Source organism: Oenanthe melanoleuca, chromosome 23, assembly GCF_029582105.1.
Source record: "Oenanthe melanoleuca isolate GR-GAL-2019-014 chromosome 23, OMel1.0, whole genome shotgun sequence".
In the NCBI taxonomy this organism is placed as follows: Eukaryota; Metazoa; Chordata; class Aves; order Passeriformes; family Muscicapidae; genus Oenanthe; species Oenanthe melanoleuca.
The window spans coordinates 5,870,768-5,890,418 of NC_079356.1; the positions used below are offsets into that span (position 1 = coordinate 5,870,768).

Here is a 19,651-nt window from a genome sequence, read left to right on the forward strand (position 1 = left end):
GTGCCCTGGTTCCCGCCCGCCCTCAACAAAGATGGCGCCGCCCGCCCCTTCCCTGCCCCACACGCGCACGCCGCCGCCGCGTGACGCAGGGAAGGGCGTGACCGGAAGTTGCGCGCGCTGCGGGGAGTGGGCGGGGCCGGGGAGCCGCGCGCTGCGGGGAGGGGACGGGGCCTTATTCCCGCATTCCTCCGCAAGGGGGCGCTGCGGCACCGGGACCGGCACCGGGATCGGGATCGGGATCAAGGCCGGGATCAGAGCCGGCATCCCGGGACCGCAGCCGGGATCGCAGCCGGGCTGTCCCGCCGCCCTCGGTCCGGCCCCGGGCCCGGCAGGAGCCGCACGGTGAGGCCTGGAGGGGCCCGGCCGCCGGGAGGCCTCGCCCGGGTCAGGCGCGGGGTCGGGCAGGGTTGGTGTCCCCGGGCAGCGCTGCCAGGCCTGGCTGGAACCGGGAGCGATACCGGAGGGGTTGGGGAGAGCCCCGGGACAGCCCCGAGTGCTCAGGGCCCTCCAGTGTCCAGCCGCTCCTCAGCGCACCGGTCCCTAATCCCGGGAATCTCCTAACCCCGGGAATATCCTAATCCCGGAAACCCCCCGTGCGCTTCAGCACTGCCCAGCCTCTGCACACCGCAGCTTGCCCTGTCTCGGAGGGCAAAACTCTGCCCGTGTGGGCACCCCGTGCGGCCGCGGCGGCTCTGGCTGTGTTCTGATCCAGAGCAGGTTTAGTTCACCCTGAGCTGTTTCCAGAGATAAAACCGCTCCTGTTTGCATCCAGAGCCAAGGGAAGCACTGCTGGAGCTGCAGCCTCTGCACCAGCAGCTGAAACCGGGCAGGAGAGATGGCTGAGAGCTCCCAGCCCACAGAAACGGCACCAGGCAAACGGGATTTCCAAAATCCTGCTGCGTTCCTTGGGCACCCTGCTTAGAAGAGGTTTTAAAACACGTCTGGAGCGTCTACTGAGTCTCGCAGCAGGCTGGAGAGGTGGCAGGGGTGCTGGGGCAGGGTCCCTCGCTGCCGGCCGTGGCGAGGGAAATGCCGCTGTGGCGAGCGGCTGCTGCCCCCGGCTGGTCCCTGCCCCGCACTGCTCCTTCCCCGGCTCTGTCCCAGCTCCATCCCCTTTCCCGGCTCTGTCCCAGCTCCATCCCCTTTCCCGGCTCTGTCCCAGCTCCATCCCCGTCCCCGGCTCTGTCCCTGCTCCATCCCCTTTCCCGGCTCTGTCCCAGCTCCATCCCCGTCCCCGGCTCTGTCCCTGCTCCATCCCCTTTCCCGGCTCTGTCCCAGCTCCATCCCCCTCCCCGGCTCTGTCCCTGCTCCATCCCCTTTCCCAGCTCTGTCCCAGCTCCATCCCCCTCCCCGGCTCTGTCCCTGCTCCATCCCCGTCCCCGGCTCTGTCCCAGCTCCATCCCCCTCCCCGGCTCTGTCCCTGCTCCATCCCCTTTCCCAGCTCTGTCCCAGCTCCATCCCCGTCCCCGGCTCTGTCCCTGCTCCATCCCCTTTCCCAGCTCTGTCCCAGCTCCATCCCCCTCCCCGGCTCTGTCCCTGCTCCATCCCCGTCCCCGGCTCTGTCCCTGCTCCATCCCCATCCCCTCCTCACGCCGCTTCCCGACTGATTCACAGCTGAGAGCAGAGGGAAGCACAGAACCCGGAGAGATAAATGTCTGTAATTAAGACTTTGCATCTTTTTCTGCTGGAATATTTTTAACACCCTTCTCCCTCTCCTTTTTTTGTTGGTGCAGGTGCTCTTTCCCCCAGGATTTTTGGGGCAGAGCCATTCCCGATGCTGCGTTCTGGATCCAAATGGGGCTTGTGGGCTGCAGCTCTTTTGATGGCTTTGCTCTGTCACAAGGTGTGCTGCGTCGTGACAGGAACAGGCTTTTTAAAGCTGTTTGCTTTGAGCTCTCTTGGCACATTCAGGCGAGGCTTTTTCTCTGCTTTTTGAAAAAAACTATATTTAAAGTGCCGGGACCATTTCTGCCGCTGTGCTTTAATAGGATTTGCAGCTGTGAATGTGCTTTAAAAGAGTTTACAGCTGGGTTGAAGTGTCCCCTCGCTTAAAATAACGTCACAGCTTCGTGATGCAGGAGAATGTGCCTCCCACCAGTTGCTTTGTGAGTGCTGAAGAGCACAAGGGGAATAGGAGCAACCCCAAAACTTTTATTTGTGGTTAAATAGGAAGCATAACCCTGTGGTTGGGGCTTGGAGTTGTCAGTGAGCCAGTTTGGATCTTGGTTTTTGCCTTGCTGATGATTTGCTCTCTGCCCTCTCATGCAGTTCCAGCCTGGGAGGGTTTTTTCTCAACAATGGCAATAGGGAAATCTCAGATTTTAGGTTGTGGAGTGCTCGATCTGGGGATCTCTGTGTGTTACAGAGTGCTGGAGCAGAGAAAAGGGCAGGATGTGGTGTCACTGGGACCTGGTGAGCTGTGGGCCGTGTGTTTCTCAGACTGAAAAGCAGTTGGTGGCTGGGGAGCCAGCGGAAGAAATGTTTTATCTTAAAGAGCTGCATGGCAGATCCTGCCCACCTCCCGTGGCTCGGGGCCAGGGTCTCAGAGCTGGGGCATGCAGACACTAACCTGGGGAGGCTCCAGAGAGAGGTTTAAATCCCTCAGGCGAGGTTTGCAGGGAGGAGGTGACCTCAGCATGTGCAGTGTGCCCAGCAGCAGGTGCCAGGAGGGCAAAATACTTCAAAATTGGAGGTGGTGAGGGTGGAGTGGCAGAGGGTTTGTGCCCTGCCCGTGCTGCCTGTGCTGGAGGGAGCTGTGTGCCTGAATTCCACCCTGCTCTGGCAGAGCTGGTGCTATGGAGCCAGCTGAGTAAATCCATTCTTGGCTTCCCTGGAAGCAGGAGAGAGGAGGGAGCTCCTGGCTACCCCACTCAGCAGTTGCTTACACGGGGGTTACACTCTAAGTCCACATGAGTTCTGTCTCCATTCCAAGAAAAAGAGGCTTAAATGCCATTCAGTGCATTGGGAGTGGATGTGTGTGAGGATGCTTGGCTCAGCCCTGGCTCCAGCTGCTGGAGCAGCCTCTCTGCTCCAGGAATTTCTCCAGTCTGGTGAGGAGTGGGGTCAGAGAACACACTGTAACCTCTCTCCCTCAGTGTCTTGGCCAAGGTAAAGAACTCAGGGATTTTATTTTTTTTTAACAGGAACAGTATCAAAGAGGTCTCTGCATCATCTCCCAGATCCAAGATCTCTTCCATAAGTGACTTTCTTGTTCACTGAGACTTGCACCCTTTCAAATGCCTGGCAGTAAATAAAGGCGCAAAATTCACAAATGAGGCTGAAGCCAGAAATCTCTTTGTCCTCTGTGTTTACCAAGCCAGGTTTCCCAAACTGGAAGGAGAATTCCCCTGGCGCCGGTGACCTCCTGAGGTGGTTCCTGAGTGTGGGATGGAGCTGTGGAGCAGGGCAGACCCCCAGCTCCGCGAGGTCGTGTGCTTCTCCCTGCGCTGCCGGGCCCTGGCGCTGCTGCTGCAGGCAAGTCTGTCCTCCAGCCAGAGAGGCTCTGCTGGGCTTTGCTGCTCCTCCCTTTGCTGCTCCATGAGCTGCACCTGCTCAATGGGGAAGTCATCTCTGGAGAGCCAACAGACTGTCTGCAGCCATGGGCTTTACTGACAGGTTGCAGTGAAGTAGAATTGCATAAATTTCCTTGTAACCTGCTGTGTTTTCACGCTGCTGCTGTTAGAGGCTGGTTTGGTTCAAAGTGTCAAAGTTTTCTTTATCCATAGAAAAGGAACAATAATCTCCCCCTGTACATTCCACCCAAGTGTGAATTCCAGAGACATCCTGCTATGAGCATGGGAGAGCTTGGCTGTGACAGCCAGCCCAGAGCCCAGTCCCAGCCCTGAGCAGCTCTCCCTGGCCAGTTCTGCAGGGATTCATGCTGGATCTGTCCCAGAATGTTATTCTCTTCAGATACCCCAAAAAGTTGTGTTTGCACTTTTTCGCAACCTCGTGGGCATTTACACACAGCCCTGGGGGGCTCTGGCCTCACCCTTTGTTTGACCCCCAGGAGCTCTGGGTACCAGTGCCGAGCCAGCATCCCTCTCTCGTTTTCCAGGCTGTGTTTAACCTGCTGATCCCGGACCATGCTGCTGACGCCTTCTCCCCTCCTCGCCTGGGCGCTCCGGGCGCGTGGGACGCGCTGCTGGAGCGGCTGCTGGGCGGGCTGGCGCGCTGGGACGGCGAGCATTTCCTCTTCATCGCCGAGCACGGCTACCTGCTGGAGCACAACTGCGCCTTCCTGCCGCTCTTTCCGCTCAGCCTGCGCCTGGTGGCCGCGCTGCTGCCGCTGCCGCTGCGGCCCCGCAGCCGCCTGCTGCTCTCGGCCGCGCTGCTGAACGCGGTGCTGGCGGCGCTGGCAGCAGTGGCGCTGCTGGGGCTGGGCCGGGCCGTGCTGCGGGACCGGCGCCAGGCCTTCCTGGCCGCGCTGCTCTTCTCCCTCAGCCCCGCCGGTGTGTTCCTGGCGGCCGCCTACTCGGAGAGCACCTTCGCCTGCCTGGCCTTCAGCGCCATGTGGCGGCTGGAGAAGGGGCAGGACTGCCTCAGCGGGCTGCTCTTCTCGCTGGCTGCTGCTGCCCGTGCCAACGGGCTCGTCAACGCCGGCTTCGTCCTCTACTCCCGTGCCAGGCGCTTTGCCCTCCAGCTGCAGGGGGGATCAGCACCCTTGCTGTGGAAGCAGCTCCTCAGCCTGGCATCTTCAGCAGCCCTGATGTGTGCTGGGATTTTTCTGCCTTTTGTTTTGTTTCAGTACTATGCCTACGTGAGGTTCTGCAGCCCTGGCACGGGCCTGGCTCAGAGTGTTCCCAAGCCGCTGCTGCAGCTGGCACGGGACAAGGGCTATCGTGTGGCAGGCACGACTGGGGCTGAGCCCCCCTGGTGCTCCCAGCGCTTCCCTGTGGTCTATTCCTATATCCAGGACACTTACTGGAACGTGGGCTTTCTGAGGTACTTTGAGCTCAGACAGATCCCAAATTTCTTGCTTGCTCTGCCTGTCACCCTTCTGTGCTCGTGGGCTGCCTGGACCTACGTCAGCACAAACCCCCGGCACTGCCTGACTCTTGGTCTAGAGAGGAGGAAGACTGAAGAGAGGGGCAAGGCCAGAGATGGATTTTGTGGCCCTGCTGCCTTCGTGTACGTGGTGCACAGCACGGCCCTGCTGCTGTTTGGGTTCTCCTGCATGCACGTGCAGGTAGGACACGGGGGATTCCTTGTGGGGCCGGGACAGTGACAGCACTTGGGGTGATTTCTCCTCTGCCTCTCGTCCCCAGGTGCTGACCCGGTTCCTTGGCTCCTCCTCTCCCATCCTGTACTGGTTCCCAGCTTACCTGCTTCAGGAACACGAGCCTTTACTGCAGAGCACAGGGACTGATAACCCAAAATCTGGGAAGCCTCTTCTGGGTAAATCTGCCAGTTCTTGTGGGAAAGGGACCTCGGATAACCCTGTTGTAACCCTGCTGCTGAACTGGCGATCGCTTACCCCGCTCAGCAAGAGCATCCTGGGCTTCTTCCTAGGCTACTGGCTGCTGGGGCTGATCCTGCACTGCAACTTCTTCCCGTGGACGTAGTGGGGTGTGCTGGCACAGGCCAGCCTGGACAGGAGCTCTGCTCAGGACTGAATCTCAGCTGCTCTGGAAGCCTGAGGAGGCTGTGACGGCGCTGCTGTTGCAGTTACAAAGGGGTTGCTCCATGTCCAAGACGGGGTGTTCTCTGCGGGGTGATGCTGCAGCGTCCTGCCCCGTTCAGCTGGCCTCGCTGAACGCCAAAATTCCCATCAGCTGCTGGGACGGGGAGTGCAGCTCGGTTCCTGCATCTCCTGGCGGAGGTTATGGCAGGCGCAGATGTGGCAGGATCCCGTGATGGATTCGGGGATTCCCTGGGACGTGTTGTGGGGAGGCTGCAGCTGCCCTGAGCTCTCAGACTGTTTTGGCTCCGAGTGCGGGTTCCGGGCTCCGAGCCGGGCTGGGCAGGAACACGGCGGGGCTGTGGGCACATGCACGACCCCAATAAACGAGTGGAAGGTACCGGAGCGGCGGCACCGCCCGCACTGCCGGGCCGGGCCGGGGATCGGGATCGGGACCGCGGCGGGGGCGGGGGCGGGGGGGCGGGGCCTAGTGACACCGCGGCGCTGAGGGGCGGGGCGAGCGACGCCACGGTGAGGGCGTGGTGCCGGGGGTCACGTGCCCCGCGAGAGAGGCCACGTGATCCCGGAGGTGGTCACGTGCATCGGTGTAACGTCACGTGACAGAGTAGGTGGTCACGTGGGCGTGGGTCAGTACCGCGGGATGCCGAGGGGTCACGTGGCCGGGGGGCGGTACCGCGTGGCACGGGGTCACGTGGCACGGGACGTGACACCCCCCCCGTGACTCTGGGTGATCACGTGTCAATGCTGTGTCATGTGCCTTTCGGATCACGTGACATACGTATCCACGTGGTCCGAAGGGCGTTGTTCCGTGACGCCATCGCTGTTCCGGGGGCGGGGTCAGGGCTGGGGGTGGGGCCGAGGGAGGTGTCAGGGTTTGGGGCGGCGCTTTGGGGTCGGTGTTTTGGGGTCGGGATTTCCCCCAGACCCCAGCTGCCACCACCTTGAACCCCGGCTGCCCTTGGAGCGTCCAGCGCCTCCTGCAAACCCACACCAGGAAACCGGGAGGGTGAGTTTGTGTCACGGGAAAAGGCTCCGTTCTGCCTCGGGGATCGGCGCCGGGCCGCTGTGGCGGCAGCCGCCAGGGGGCGCTGTGCGCGAGGCGGGGCCGGGGAACGGGGCGGGGCCGGCGGCGATCGGGGCGGGGCCGACGGTGATCGGGGCGGTGCCGGCGGTGATCGGGGCGGGGCCGGGGAACGAGGCGGGACCAGCGGCGATCGGGGCGGGGATCGCGGCCGGGGCTCCGGGCGCCGCGGCGGGGCCATGAAGGACTGCGAGTATCGGCAGATCCCGCCCGGAGCAGCGGCCGCAGGCCCGGGCCCGGGCGGGTCGCTGTCGCCGTCGCCGCCGCCGGCGGGGCCCGGAGCGGCACAGCGGCCCCGCAGGAAGTGGGAGGTGTTCCCGGGCCGCAACCGCTTCTACTGCGGCGGCCGCCTGATGCTGGCGCGGCACAGCGGCGTCTTCGCCCTCACGCTCGGCCTCATCCTGGCCACCAGCGGCCTCTTCTTCGCCTTCGAGTGAGTCCGGGGCCGCGGGTTCGGAGCCTCGGGTGCTGCGAGCAGCGCCTGTTCCCTCCGCAGGGCCTGCCCTGGGGGAGCGGGGCTAGCTGGGCTAACGGGGCTAGCTGGCGCCCCACGCTGGCCCCCGTGCTGGGAGGGAGGTGGGCTGGGGGTCACCGTCTCCCCGCGGGTCCCCGCTGTCCCTTCTCCCCACGGTACAGCCCCTAGACTGCCCCATCCCCAGGTGTGTATTTGAGGGTAGGGGTTGTTCTGCACCTTGCTTGCTCAGTCTGGCCCCAGGGAGGGGTTTAACATCCACTGAGGGTGCCCCCCTGGCCCCTAAATGCAGCCCCCAAGTCTCTCCTTTTGCTCCCAAGAAGAGAATTGGCCCAAAATTGTACCCGGGAAGTCCCCAAGGTTCGTGGCTTTGTCCATCCTGGGGTCTAGGAACAGCATTTCTTCTAAAACCTTCGGCTGAAACCTTGGGCGTCCCACCTCGAGGATCTGGAGCTCGGAGTCTGGGGAAGAAGGAGCAGCATCTGCCCAGTCCCCTTTCCTTTGGGAAGCTGCTCCAGAGGCGCTCGCTGCTGTGCAGCCCGAGGGAGGGACAGCCAGGAGCATCCCGGTGTGTCCTGTGCTGACCGGGGAGCTGGGCAGGCACCGTGCCTTCCTGACACCTTGGAGGGAGGGTTCTGCTGTCCTGCCTCCTTTTCTGTCCCAGGAGGGATGGGAGCCTGGGGTTTTGGGGGTTTTTTTTTGTTTGTTTGTTTATTTTTTTTTTTTTTTTTTTTTTTTTTTATCCCTGCAAGTCTCGGAGTAAAGCTGCCCGAGCCTGCTGGTGAGGAGATGAAAGTGCTTGATGGGATTAGAGGTTCTGAGAAGTGAGATGAGCTGAAAGGCACAGGCAGCTGCGGGGAGCAGGCACAGCATCCCGATGGAAAACCCCCTTTTCTCAGCAGCATCCGTGCCCTGGCAGCTCAGCACAGGGACGGCTTTGTGTGGCCAGGCAGGGGACACGGCACATCTGCTCTGCCTCCCTTCTTGCCGAGTCACTCTCTCGTGCTTGAGGATGCCCTGGGGCTCTCCAAGTTGTTATTTTAGTAGGATTGCCTCTGTAGCACAGGCTCCAGTTTGCTGGGTGTACAGCAAATGCATCTTGTCTGTGTCTGCACTTCATGGTTTCTATGGGAAAACCTGGAAAATCTGGCACAGGATGCCCAGAGCAGCTGTGGTTGCCCCTGGATCTCTGGCAGTGGCCAAGGCCAGGCTGGACAGGGCTTGGGGCAGCCTGGGACAGTGGGAGGTGTCCCTGCCATGGCAGGGCTTTGGGTGGACTTTAAGGTCCAGACCAAACCATTTGGGGATTCTATGATTTCTGTGATTTCTTGTTCCCTACTGGGGCAGAGTGGTTCTCCCAGGAACGGAGTGACAAGCTCACGTCTGTCCTTTCACAGAGCTCTCTATCGATGACTGAGGGGCTCAGGCTTGCACTGGAGGGGTTTTGTTGCTTTGTTCTGGACAGCTGAGCTGGGGAGGTGAAACAAAAGTTGCTTAATCCTCTGAGAGTGCTGCAGAGCCTGAGCACTGCCTGCAGCCCTCAGGACTGGGGCAGCCCATGCTGTGCTGGCTCTGGGTGCTGATCAGCCCTCTGCAGGAGGGGACAGTGCTCTGTGTGTGCAGGGCTGTGTCCTCTGCTGTCCCCAGCTGCCCTGGTGTGATCACACCAGTCCCCATCTCTGCAGGAACAGCCCCAGCCGGGCTGCTGAGCCCACTGCCCTGTGATAGCTCATGGTGTGGTGTCCCAGCTGGCAGCAGCTCTGTGCAATGATTGATAACAATTCCATTTCATTTATCTTTTAACAGCTGCCCCTTCCTTGCCAGTCACCTGACCCTGGCCATCCCCATCATCGCCGCCATCCTCTTCTTCTTTGTCATCAGCTGCCTGCTCCAGACAAGCTTCAGAGACCCAGGGATCCTGCCCAGAGCCACCCCCAGTGAGGCTGCAGACCTGGAGAAGAGAATTGGTGAGAGCTCTGATCCCTCTCCTGTGCTGGACTCTGTGTGTGTCTCTGCACCTTTCAGGCTCTATGAGGCCCCTTTTTATGGGTCTTGGCTCCTTAAGGAGTTTCCAGGGGGAGAAAATGCAGAGTATCAGATTGTGAGGCTTGACAGTGTTTGCCAGTCGTGGTGAGAGGTGCAACAAGCTCCTCTGGCATAGCAGGCAGTGCCTCAGAGAGGATGTGCAGAGCAGCTCAGGTGCTTTTTGTTCCTGTTCAGTCCCAGGCAGCAGAGTTGAAGGATAATTAATGCTTTTTGACAGTGTGATTTGCCATTGAGCCTGCTGTGCTGCAAGGTGTTCTTTAGAGCAGCCTGATGTTTGTCCTCTTCTAAAAACTGCTCTGTCACGCTGGTTTGGGGACAGCCAAGGAGGTGTTTGCATCCAGGAGCTCTGGAGCTCGTTGATGTGACAGGCTGGAAAAGCAAAGCTGATGTGAGGCAGCTTGAATCTGTCCCGCTGAAGACAAATGCAAGGCAGTAATTCTACATCTGACTTTAAAAATGGTTCTTAAATATCCCCAGAGTGGTGATCCATGTTGCTATTTATAAGGGCTTAAAGCAGTAATCTGGCTGCAGATGCTGCCTGATGTGCCAGCTGTTACTGTTAATATAATCTACTTATTATCCTCTTAACATGCTCACTGTTACCATCACTATTTCTGAAAAATTTCTCACAGCAGGAAAGGTACTTTTTTGGGAGTGACTAAAAGGAGTATCATGCAAACATGATACTGGGGGTTTCCAGCTATTGCTGTGTATAGGAGCAGTCTCCAGCCCCCAGGGAATAACAGAGTACCAGCACACAGAGATATAACTTACAGTGCCCCTAAAAATCCTCAATTTAAACCTGGAGGAGGAGGAATCCTCTTTATGCTATGAACACAAACATGTTGAATTCCATGCTGGAGCACTTGAGACCTGCTGCTGTCCTTCCACAGTGATGGGGACGAGTCGCTGCAGCTGTGGGAGGCAGCTGGGGGTGGCCCAGAGGGTGGCACAGGGTGTGATGTCCCTCCCTGTCCCTGCAGACAGCATGGGCAGCTCCACGTACCGTCCTCCAGCCCGCACCATGGAGGTGGTGATCAACAAGTACGTGGTGAAGCTCAAGTACTGCTACACCTGCAAGATGTTCCGGCCGCCGCGCACCTCGCACTGCAGCGTCTGCGACAACTGCGTGGGTGAGCGGGGCTGGGGGACAGGCACACAGGGATAGGGACAGGGACACAGGGACAGGGACAAACCCGTGCCTCGCACTGCAGCGTCTGCGACAACTGCGTGGGTGAGCGGGGCTGGGGGACAGGGACACAGGGATAGGGACAGGGACACAGGGACAGGGACAAACCCGTGCCTCGCACTGCAGCGTCTGCGACAACTGCGTGGGTGAGCGGGGCTGGGGGACAGGGACACAGGGACAGGGACACAGGGACAGGGACAAGAACAGGGACACAGGGACAGGGACAAACCCGCGCCTCGCACTGCAGCGTCTGCGACAACTGCGTGGGTGAGCGGGGCTGGGGGACAGGGACACAGGGATAGGGACAGGGACACAGGGACGGGGACACAGGGACAGGGACAAGAACAGGGACAAAGGGACAGGGACAAACCCGCGCCTCGCACTGCAGCGTCTGCAACAACTGCGTGGGTGAGCGGGGCTGGGGGACAGGGACACAGGGACGGGGACACAGGGACAGGGACAAGAACAGGGACAAAGGGACAGGGACAAACCCGCGCCTCGCACTGCAGCGTCTGCAACAACTGCGTGGGTGAGCGGGGCTGGGGGACAGGCACACAGGGATAGGGACAGGGACACAGGGACGGGGACAAAGGAACAGAGACAAACCCGTGGCTCGCACTGCAGCATCTGTGACAACTGCGTGGGTGAGCGGGGCAGGGGGGGACAGGGACACGGGGACAGGGACACGGGGACAGGGACAAAACCGTGCCTTGCACTGCAGTGTGTGCAACAACTGCGTGGGTGAGCGGGGCAGGGGGGGACAGGGACAGGGTGTCCTGGGCTGGGAGGGACCCCAGGGGTCACTGATCCACTCCTGGCCCTGCACAGACACCCCAGCAACCCCACTGTGCATCCCTGAGCAGTGTCCAAGAGCTCCCAGAGCTCTGGCAGCCCTGGGGTTGTGCCAGCACACTCTGGGGGAAGAACCTTTCCCTGACCCTCCCCTGGCACAGCTCCAGCCTTTCCCTCTGGTCCTGTCACTGATCCTGTCACTCGTGTTCCTGGACAGATTGCTTTTTTTGTCTCCTGAGGGATTATAAAACAAGATACTGCATGGTCTGTCTGCTTTGGATTTAAATGGAAGGCAGCACTAGCGCAGTGGCTCGGGGCAAGGGGCAGCACATCCATGGCTCTGTTTGCCCTGGTTTTGGGAGGAGGGTTCTGTGGAATGCACTGCTCCACAAACACAGGGTTTGCTGCAGGCTCCTCCTTGTCTGAGCCCTGGCTGGTACAGAGCTATGGGAGCTTTGTGCCTCTGCAGAGAAGTTTTGTCCTCGGGGGGCAGGGGGAAGGTGGGTTTGTGGCTGCTCATTTTGGGGGGCTGAGCAGACTTGTGTGTGTTGGGACCCCTCCTCACCCTGAGTCTTTATTCCAGAGAGATTCGATCACCACTGCCCCTGGGTGGGCAACTGCGTGGGCAAGCGCAACTACCGCTACTTCTACGCCTTCATCCTGTCCCTGTCCTTCCTCACGGCCTTCATCTTCGCCTGCGTGGTCACCCACATCACCCTGCGTGAGTCCTGCAGGGCCTGCTGCCCCCAGCTCAGCCCTGCTGCCCCCAGCTCAGCCCTGCTGCCCCCAGCTCAGCCCTGCTGCCCCAGCTCAGCCCTGCTGCCCCCAGCTCAGCCCTGCAGGGCCCTGCTGCCCCAGCTCAGCCCTGCTGCCCCCAGCTCAGCCCTGCTGCCCCCAGCTCAGCCCTGCAGGGCCCTGCTGCCCCCAGCTCAGCCCTGCTGCCCCCAGCTCAGCCCTGCTGCCCCCAGCTCAGCCCTGCAGGGCCCTGCTGCCCCAGCTCAGCCCTGCTGCCCCCAGCTCAGCCCTGCAGGGCCCTGCTGCCCCCAGCTCAGCCCTGCTGCCCCCAGCTCAGCCCTGCTGCCCCCAGCTCAGCCCTGCAGGGCCCTGCTGCCCCAGCTCAGCCCTGCTGCCCCAGCTCAGCCCTGCTGCCCCCAGCTCAGCCCTGCAGGGCCCTGCTGCCCCAGCTCAGCCCTGCTGCCCCCTGCTCAGCCCTGCAGGGCCCTGCTGCCCCCTGCTCAGCCCTGCAGGCCCTGCTGCCCCAGCTCAGCCCTGCTGCCCTTGCTCAGCCCTGCAGGGCCTGCTGCCCCAGCTCAGCCCTGCTGCCCCCAGCTCAGCCCTGCAGGGCCTGCTGCCCCCAGTTCAGCCCTGCAGGGCCCTGCTGCCCCCAGCTCAGCCCTGCTGCCCCCAGCTCAGCCCTGCTGCCCCAGCTCAGCCCTGCTGCCCCCAGTTCAGCCCTGCAGGGCCCTCCTGCCCACTGCTCAGCTCTGCTGCCCCCAGCTTGGCTCTGGGTGGGGAGGGAAGGATCTGGGGGTTTACAGCAGCTGAGGAGTTCAAGGGTCCCAGGTGTGAGGCAGCCCCAGATTAGCCCTCACTGCAGAGGGGCTTTGAGAGCCGGGGTTTGCTCCTCGGAGCCGGGGTTTGCTCCTCAGAGCAGATGAGCCGGGGTGCAGCCACCCTGTCCCTGGCAGGGAAGGTGATTGCCCACCAGCCCCACATCTCAGCTGTGTCTGGGCACTGACATTCCTGTGATGATCCAGACTGTGGCTGTTCCTCAGACAGACAGACAGATCCACACAACCCGGGGGTGCAGCGCTGGCTGGAGTGGCAGGGCTGCCTGCTGGCTGCCATTCCTTGTTGTGTTTTGCTTTGCAGGCTCTCAGAGGGATGGGTTCCTGGCCACTCTGAAGACAACCCCTGCGAGATATCCTTCTGCTGGCAGCAGCTGCTTGGGGTGCCCAGCAGCACTAATCACTGACAGAGAAGGGCCAGGAGCTCTTGGCAGGTCACCCTGGTGTCCTTTCCCCAGATTAATTTAGCCCCCTGGCTACCTGGGAATTAGGGTCGGTGACAAAGTTTCCCAATTTGCCAGTTTGGGTGGAAAGGGAAGAGCTGGAGCAGGCTGTGCCTTGGTGGAGCCCTGCAAACAGCGTGAGGAGCAGGAAGCTTGCCCAAACCTCCCCAGACAGTCCTCAGCCTCTCCTTGTGGGATGATTTTGTTCCTTGAGACCTCCTTGACTTTTGTTTCACTGTGCTGGAGCTGGTGATTTGTTTTTTCTCAGTCTGGTCTATTTTGGGCCTCTCAGGTTTTCACACTTACTTAGTCGCCTCCAACCTGACGACGAATGAAGATGTAAGTACCTGGCTGTTTGTCCTGCTGCCAGGCTGCCCATGCCCCATCCTGGGCAGCTCTTCAGGCAGTTCTTGGCTCCTCAGTGCAGTGTTTTACTGCCTGTGCCCACCCAGTGCAGAGCCAGCAGCCTGTGCCCACGGCTGTACTTTCAGGCTGAGTTAGAACCATCACGTGTGTGTTTTTTCCAGTCTGTTTGTGGCCTTGCTTAAAATTAGGAGTGGTGAGATTAAAAAAGGAAGGCTGGCCCAGAGGGGTATCTGGGTGTGAGCTGGGTGATCTGAATTCAGCATCCTGTGTAACCATGGGTTTCCTCTGAGACCCTGGGCCAGTCCCTTTGTGTCTGGCAGTTCCTCATCTCTAATTAGTAAACGATGCACAGACGTCTGATGAGATTTACCTTCAAATCTGGGGTGTGCACAGACTCCAAGGACCAAATGAGTGCCCTGAGTATGGCAGATTGTATGGAAAAGCAGGATCTGTCTGATCCTCAGTATCAAAATTCGCCCTTCTGGCCAGAAGTACCTGTAATCCCTGCTGGGAGCTTCCAGCCCTGCAGAAGGTGTGTTTGCATCCCTTTTGGTTTTGCTTTTTCCCCTTTCCCCTCCACCTTTCACTCAGAGGTGTGGCAGAGCTGCTCAGGGCTGTGGGAGTGAAGCTCCCAGTTTGTACCCAGCACTGGTGGCTCCAGCCTTGTGCTGCAGCTGGGGAGAGGAAGCAGAACAGGAGGAGGAAATGTGCTGGTGATGGTTGAGTGCAGCGTGAGCCAGATGTGGAGCTGCCCACCCTCTGTGCCAGATGTGGAGCTGCCCACGCCCGGTTTCAGGAGCAGAGCGGGGGCAGCTGCAGCTGCTGGGGTGGGGACAGAGGAGCCTCTGGGCTGGGAATCCCCTGGCTGTTTGTTCAGCTGAGCCCTGCTGTGAGGGGCTGCCAGCCTTGGGGACCTCGAGGGGAGCAGGAGGACAGGGCTGGTGTGGCAGGTGGTGGCAGTGACAGTCGGGGAGGGCACGGCTTGGGAGCTCAGCAGAACTGCCTGTGCCTGCAGGTGTCCTCCCTCCTGTGCTCTGGGAGAAACCTCCCAGCCCTGCCAACCTCCATTGCTGTGTCACTGCTCTCTCAGCCTGCCCCTCCTAATCTGTGCCCATCCTTTGCAGATCAAAGGGTCCTGGTCAAACAAGAGGGGCTCGGAGTTTGCCAATCCCTACAGCCATAAAAGCATCCTCACCAACTGCTGTGCAGTGCTCTGTGGGCCATTCCATCCCAGGTAAGGGCACTGGGAACTGCATCCTGCTCTGGAGAGGAGCCTTGGGAAGGGCAGGTCTGGCAGGGTCTGTGGCAGCACAAACACTTCTGCCCTGATGGGGAGCAGGAAAGGTTCCCACTCTGCAAAGAAAGGCTGGAGATGGCTGAGGAACTCTGAACTGTGTTGGAACTGGATGAATTTGGGTCAGTTGTAGTTTTGTGGAACTTGAGTAAGACAAGCCCTGCAGTTGGATAAGGGGAAGAGCAGCAGCAAAGCCCTTGGCAGCAGAGGCTCAATCCAGCACAGGCGCTGCTTGTCCCTATGGCAGGGGCTGGAATGAGGTGATCTTTAGGGTCCCAAACCATTCCATGGTGCTGGGATTCTTGGCATGTTTTTGACAGTCAGGGGAGATCTCCAGCAGTACAGGGACCCTGCTTTGGGTTTCTGACCAGCAGAGTGTCCCCAGGGCTGTCCCCAGTGCCCTGAGAGCCATTCCAGTCTCACCAGCCCTGAGAGCACCAGGAGTGCTTAGGGTCCCCTCCCAAGGCTCCTCCCTGGCTGGGAGTGTCCCCGAGCCCAGGACAGCTGCAGCTTGGTCACAAGATGGTGCAGTTGGGCAGGGGCAGGCCCTGCTCTGCTCCTCATCAGCTCAGGAGCTGCCTGCAGCTCCCAGCCTGTCCTGGGCCATGGGGATCTCTGCAGGATCCACTTTGGAGCTGTGAAGCAGCCCTTGGTGCTAACTCAGTGTAAGAGCAGCAGAGTAAAGTGTGGTTTGTATTTGATATCATATCCCTGCCCTCTGAAGTGTCCCCAGGCTTTTTGGTGGGTTCAGAAGAGCCAAAATGCAGAGCTGCCATTCAGAGCTGGTCAATCTGTGCATTCAGGGAACCAGGCTGGGAGACTGTGGGGAGGAGAAAAGCCTTTTACTCCAGTTTGTTCCTCTTTCATGTTGATTCTATGTTGTGAAGCTCTTTGGCCAGTTCCCCTTTGGGTTTGTGGTGGCCCAGAGCTCCCTGTGGCTCGTGGGATGGGGTCTGTGGCTCATGGCAGGGGTCTGTGACTCATGGGATGGGGTTTGTGGCTCATGCTGGGTAGGAGCCTCCCCTGTGGCCTGTGAGCTCCCAGCTCCAGTCTTTGTTCCCTGAACTCCCCTTCCCTTCCTGTTTTGCAGTTTGATAGACAGAAGAGGATTTATCCAGCCAGATGTGGGGACCCCCTCCAGTCCCAAGAGTGAAATCCCTTCCTTTGGAGCCAAAACTGACAGCAGCATGGTAGGAGGCATTCCCTAGCAGTGCTGTGATGTTCCCAGTGCCTGCTGTGCCTGCACCTTGCTCCAGCCAGTCCCTTCCCCTGGCACAGCCCTGGCACCCAGAGCTGCCAAAGACTCGAGCCATGTGTTGCCTTCTTTTTTTTTTTTTTACATTTATTTATTACTTTTTGTGTATTTGTTTCACTGTGAAGTGGCCTGTCAGGGGTTTTGCCTGACAGAGCCCAGCCTGTGGGACCCTTGGGCTGGTGCTGGGAGCAGGGGGGTGCCAGAGCCCTGAGCTCCAGCATTGCTATGATTCCTGCTGGGAACGAGGTGGGCACTGACAAATGATCCTACTGGGGCTAGGCTGGAGGAGCTGGTGTGTGCCTGGTGTCCCTGTTCCCCTGGGCCCCCTGGGAGCTGCTCTGGCTCTCAAGCTGCAGCAGCTCTCCCTCTCCTTGGTAAGCTGGGCTGTTCAGCTGGGAGGCAGTGAGGATGTCCTGGGTAGTCCCTGCTGGTGCTGTTTTCTGGCTGGGGCTGTGTTTTGGCCCTGCCAGTTGGCCAGACACGTTTTGCAGCAAGGACACGAGTCAGGGGACCCTCTAATGGGGAAGAGGGAACACTCTGTGCTCTGTGACTCTCATGAGATGCAGGTCACAGGGGGTCAGGACTGGGAGCTGGAGCTCCCAGGGTTGTATTCTGTCTATGGGAGACCAAAAGGCAATAGAGAAGTGTGTGAATTCCTGAGGGTCACACCCTTGGCAGAGGAAGCAGTGAGGGGGTGCTGCTCTCTGAACAGCCCTTGGTTTGTTTCCTGACCAGCAGCATCCCCAGGGCTGTCCCCATGCCCTGGGAGCCATCCCAGCTCTGCTCCATGAGCACCACTCTGCACCCAGCTGTCCCTGGGGGGAAGGGAGAGTCACAAACCTTGTAGCAATACTTGAATCATGTTCCTAAAAGCTGCTGGATATTTTTGCACAATTTGTTGGACCTTTTTTCTACGTGGATCGTTTTGTGTCCTGTGCAGAGGCTCACTGTGCTGAGCTGCCTGTCATGTTTCCTGGGGTCAGACAGACCAGTTTCAGCCTGGGGCAGGGCAGCACATTTTGGGGGGCAGCCCAGCCCCCCTGAGTTCACCAGCACCGTGCTCTGCACTCTGCAAGCGCCTGTGCCAGGGGGATGGCAGAGGAGCAGTGAGGAGGGGGGTTACCAGGGGCCAGACTCCTTCCTGTTTTTATTTAAACCAGTTTCCTTTGTTACTCAATAAAATTCTATTTTTAAAGAGCTAACTGCTTGGATGATTATTTTCCTCCTTGAAGACAGAAGAGGGCAGGTGTGTGCCGGGTTTTGGCATCTCTCAGGTGCCAGTTGGACTCTGTACTCTCAGGCCTCTCCTGGAGACTCCTGGAAGCTCCTGCCACGAGGGATGAGCAGCAGCTGATGCTGCTGTGACTCTCATGGATTGAAGGGAATTTGCTGTCCCACATTTTCAGGCTGTTGTCACCTCGGTGTCCTTTCCAGCTGGGCCCTGTGCTCCCCAGCTGTGTCAGCCCCTCTGGCCCCGTGGCAGGTGTGAGGTGCATAACCTCTGGTGTCTTCCCCAGGAGGATGCCTGCCAGGACTTTGCCATTTCCTGCACAGCCTGATGGGATTTACCCCTCCTCGGATGCTTGCCCTGATTTCTGGGGGTTGGCTGGTAAGAAAGTGTTTCCTTCTCCCTCTCACCACTCGAGCCACCCATCTCCACTGCATGTCAGCTCTGGCTCAGAGCCCATCACCCTCCAGCTGTTCTCACCCATCCATCTCACCAGAACCCCCCTGGCATGGGGGCAGTGGTGCCAGAGGAGTCACCTGAAGGCTTGGCCAGAGGAGGATGGGTTTGGTTTGCCCTGGCTTTGTGCTGGGGCTCAGCATGGGCTGGAGCCACCTGGTCTGCATGGGGGACACAGTGTGGGACAGTGTGAGACACGTGGGCCAGGGATGGCAGAGGGTTCTGCAGCCTGGGGCTGGCTGTGAGGAGCCCCAGGCAGGAGAGGTTCGGTGTCTGGGGGGAGCTGCGGCCCCTGGGGCAGCTCTGAGCCCCCATCCCTGCCCGTGGCTCAGGTTACCCCTCTGGCCCCTCTGCAGCTCCCGGTTCCTCCTGCCGTGACCGAGGTCAGTTCCCTCAGGGCACCTTGGGGTGTCCTGTGTCCCCTCCTGCACTGAACCACTTCCTCAGCCCGGTCCCACCCTTGGAGCGAGCCTGGCTGCTCCGCCCTGCTCCTGGTACTAACCTCTCTCTCTCTCTTCCTCCCCTCTCCTCCTCGCTGCGGGCGGAGCCAGCAGCCCGAGCCTCTCGGGCTCCTCCGGGACCGACCCGCGGCCGGGACCGCCTCCAGTGCCTCGGCTCGCCGGGGCTGCGCCTCCGCCCCGCCCGGCCCGGGGCTGGGAAAGCTCCGGGAGCCGCTCGGAGCTCAAAGCCATGGAAACAAACACCCTGAGAGCTCAAACCCATGGAAACGAACACCCTCAGAACTCAAAGCCATGGAAACAAACACCCTGAGAGCTCAAAGCCATACAGACAAACTACCCCAGAACTCAAAGCCATGGAAACAAACACCCTGAGAGCTCAAAGCCATAGAGACAAACACTCCCAGAACTCAAAGCCATGGAAACAAACACCCCCAGAGCTCAAAGCCATACAGACGCCCCGAGTGTAAGAACCACAGCCCCTGCAGGACCCCCTGGAGGGGCTCCTGTGGCCACCAGCTGGAAAGGACACCCGGTATCATGTCTCCTCCCACAGATGCTGAAATTGTTGTGGTTGGCGTCCGGACGGAATTTTGGAAGGAGCAGGATAATGCCAGAGCATTTCCAGCCCAGCCAGGGGCACCAAACCCCCCAAGCTGTGTCCATGTGCTGGAGAAGTTTCCCGACAGGAATTCCTACCTGGCCAGTTTATTTATTTACCCCTGGCAGCCTCCTCCCAGCACGGTCTGGTTTTAGGGGAAGGGGCTCGAGCACCAGCCCTGGGCTGAGAGCTGAGTGGAGCAGCCAGGCCTGCCCCAGCCCTGCAGGATTCACCACCTCTTTATGCCTTTTATTTTTGTACCACAATGAAAGTTTCTCCTGTTTACCGTACTCTGGTGTCTGGCTCTGCTCCGCCGGCGGAGGGGAGCGGCTCCTGCCTGGGCAGGCCCGAGCAGGGAGCTGAGGGAAGGCACCGAGCACTGGCACCGCTTTGTCATCAGCCCTGAGGATGGGAGCCAGGAGCTTCCCGAGCTGGGCCGTGGCTCAGTCTGGGGCCGGTCTCAGCCGTGCGTGGCTCTGCACCCTCCTGTGCAGGCTGGCAGGGAGAACGAGCAGTCAGTGCCCGCAGGACCCGGGGCGCTGTGAGCACCCCTCGGACAAATGCGGTGTCCGCTGATGTCCTGGGAGCTGGCAGCGTCCCCGCGGCCGGGGGGAGCAGCAGGGCTGGGCAGGGTGGCTAGACGGGCTCTGAGCATCCCTGCGGTGCCGCTGGGAACAGCCGCGGGCATCCTGCGGCTCCTGCCCGCGCCCGCCCTCGGCTCACGGGGCTGGGGACGTGCATTGGCCCTGGCAGCGTCCCCA

General features: G+C 60.2%; 2 protein-coding genes across 11 annotated transcripts; both read left to right on the forward strand.

Moving 5' to 3' along the window:
* Positions 1 to 124: 124 nt before the first annotated feature.
* PIGV (phosphatidylinositol glycan anchor biosynthesis class V) lies at positions 125 to 6,020 on the forward strand. Of its 7 annotated transcripts, none has more exons than XM_056509110.1 (5): positions 136 to 342; positions 1,734 to 1,843; positions 3,321 to 3,474; positions 4,058 to 5,188; positions 5,268 to 6,020. In XM_056509110.1, the coding sequence occupies exons 3-5, from the start codon at positions 3,388 to 3,390 to the stop codon at positions 5,562 to 5,564; spliced, it is 1,515 nt and encodes a 504-aa protein (XP_056365085.1). In that variant the 5' UTR covers positions 136 to 342; positions 1,734 to 1,843; positions 3,321 to 3,387; the 3' UTR covers positions 5,565 to 6,020. The 7 variants fall into 7 exon arrangements, 6 of the variants coding, with proteins under 6 accessions (XP_056365086.1, XP_056365087.1, XP_056365085.1 ...); XM_056509108.1 differs by having other exon boundaries at positions 144 to 342; positions 3,317 to 3,474; XM_056509111.1 differs by lacking the exon at positions 1,734 to 1,843 and having other exon boundaries at positions 125 to 342; positions 3,317 to 3,474.
* Positions 6,021 to 6,848: 828 nt separating this feature from the next.
* ZDHHC18 (zinc finger DHHC-type palmitoyltransferase 18) lies at positions 6,849 to 18,746 on the forward strand. Of its 4 annotated transcripts, none has more exons than XM_056509119.1 (10): positions 6,849 to 7,155; positions 9,001 to 9,161; positions 10,224 to 10,373; positions 11,805 to 11,942; positions 13,094 to 13,142; positions 13,469 to 13,571; positions 14,723 to 14,832; positions 15,983 to 16,082; positions 17,665 to 17,756; positions 18,383 to 18,746. In XM_056509119.1, exons 1-9 carry the CDS (start codon positions 6,902 to 6,904, stop codon positions 17,704 to 17,706), a joined length of 1,107 nt encoding a protein of 368 aa, XP_056365094.1. In that variant the 5' UTR covers positions 6,849 to 6,901; the 3' UTR covers positions 17,707 to 17,756; positions 18,383 to 18,746. The 4 variants fall into 4 exon arrangements, with proteins under 4 accessions (XP_056365094.1, XP_056365096.1, XP_056365097.1 ...); XM_056509121.1 differs by having other exon boundaries at positions 9,076 to 9,161; XM_056509122.1 differs by lacking the exon at positions 11,805 to 11,942.
* The last annotated feature ends 905 nt before the right edge of the window (positions 18,747 to 19,651 follow it).

What these genes read in the sequence shown, in the direction of transcription:
- ZDHHC18 (XM_056509119.1), top strand. Translation starts at nt 6,902, where the DNA reads ATGAAGGACTGCGAGTATCGGCAGATCCCGCCCGGAGCAGCGGCCGCA. An exon ending in AGACCTGGAGAAGAGAATTG is followed by an intron (nt 9,162 to 10,223) that starts GTGAGAGCTCTG and finishes CTGTCCCTGCAG; the next exon opens with ACAGCATGGGCAGCTCCACG. An exon ending in GGTCACCCACATCACCCTGC is followed by an intron (nt 11,943 to 13,093) that starts GTGAGTCCTGCA and finishes TTTGCTTTGCAG; the next exon opens with GCTCTCAGAGGGATGGGTTC.
- PIGV (XM_056509106.1), top strand. Translation starts at nt 3,878, where the DNA reads ATGCTGGATCTGTCCCAGAATGTTATTCTCTTCAGATACCCCAAAAAG. An exon ending in TCTCCTGCATGCACGTGCAG is followed by an intron (nt 5,189 to 5,267) that starts GTAGGACACGGG and finishes TCTCGTCCCCAG; the next exon opens with GTGCTGACCCGGTTCCTTGG.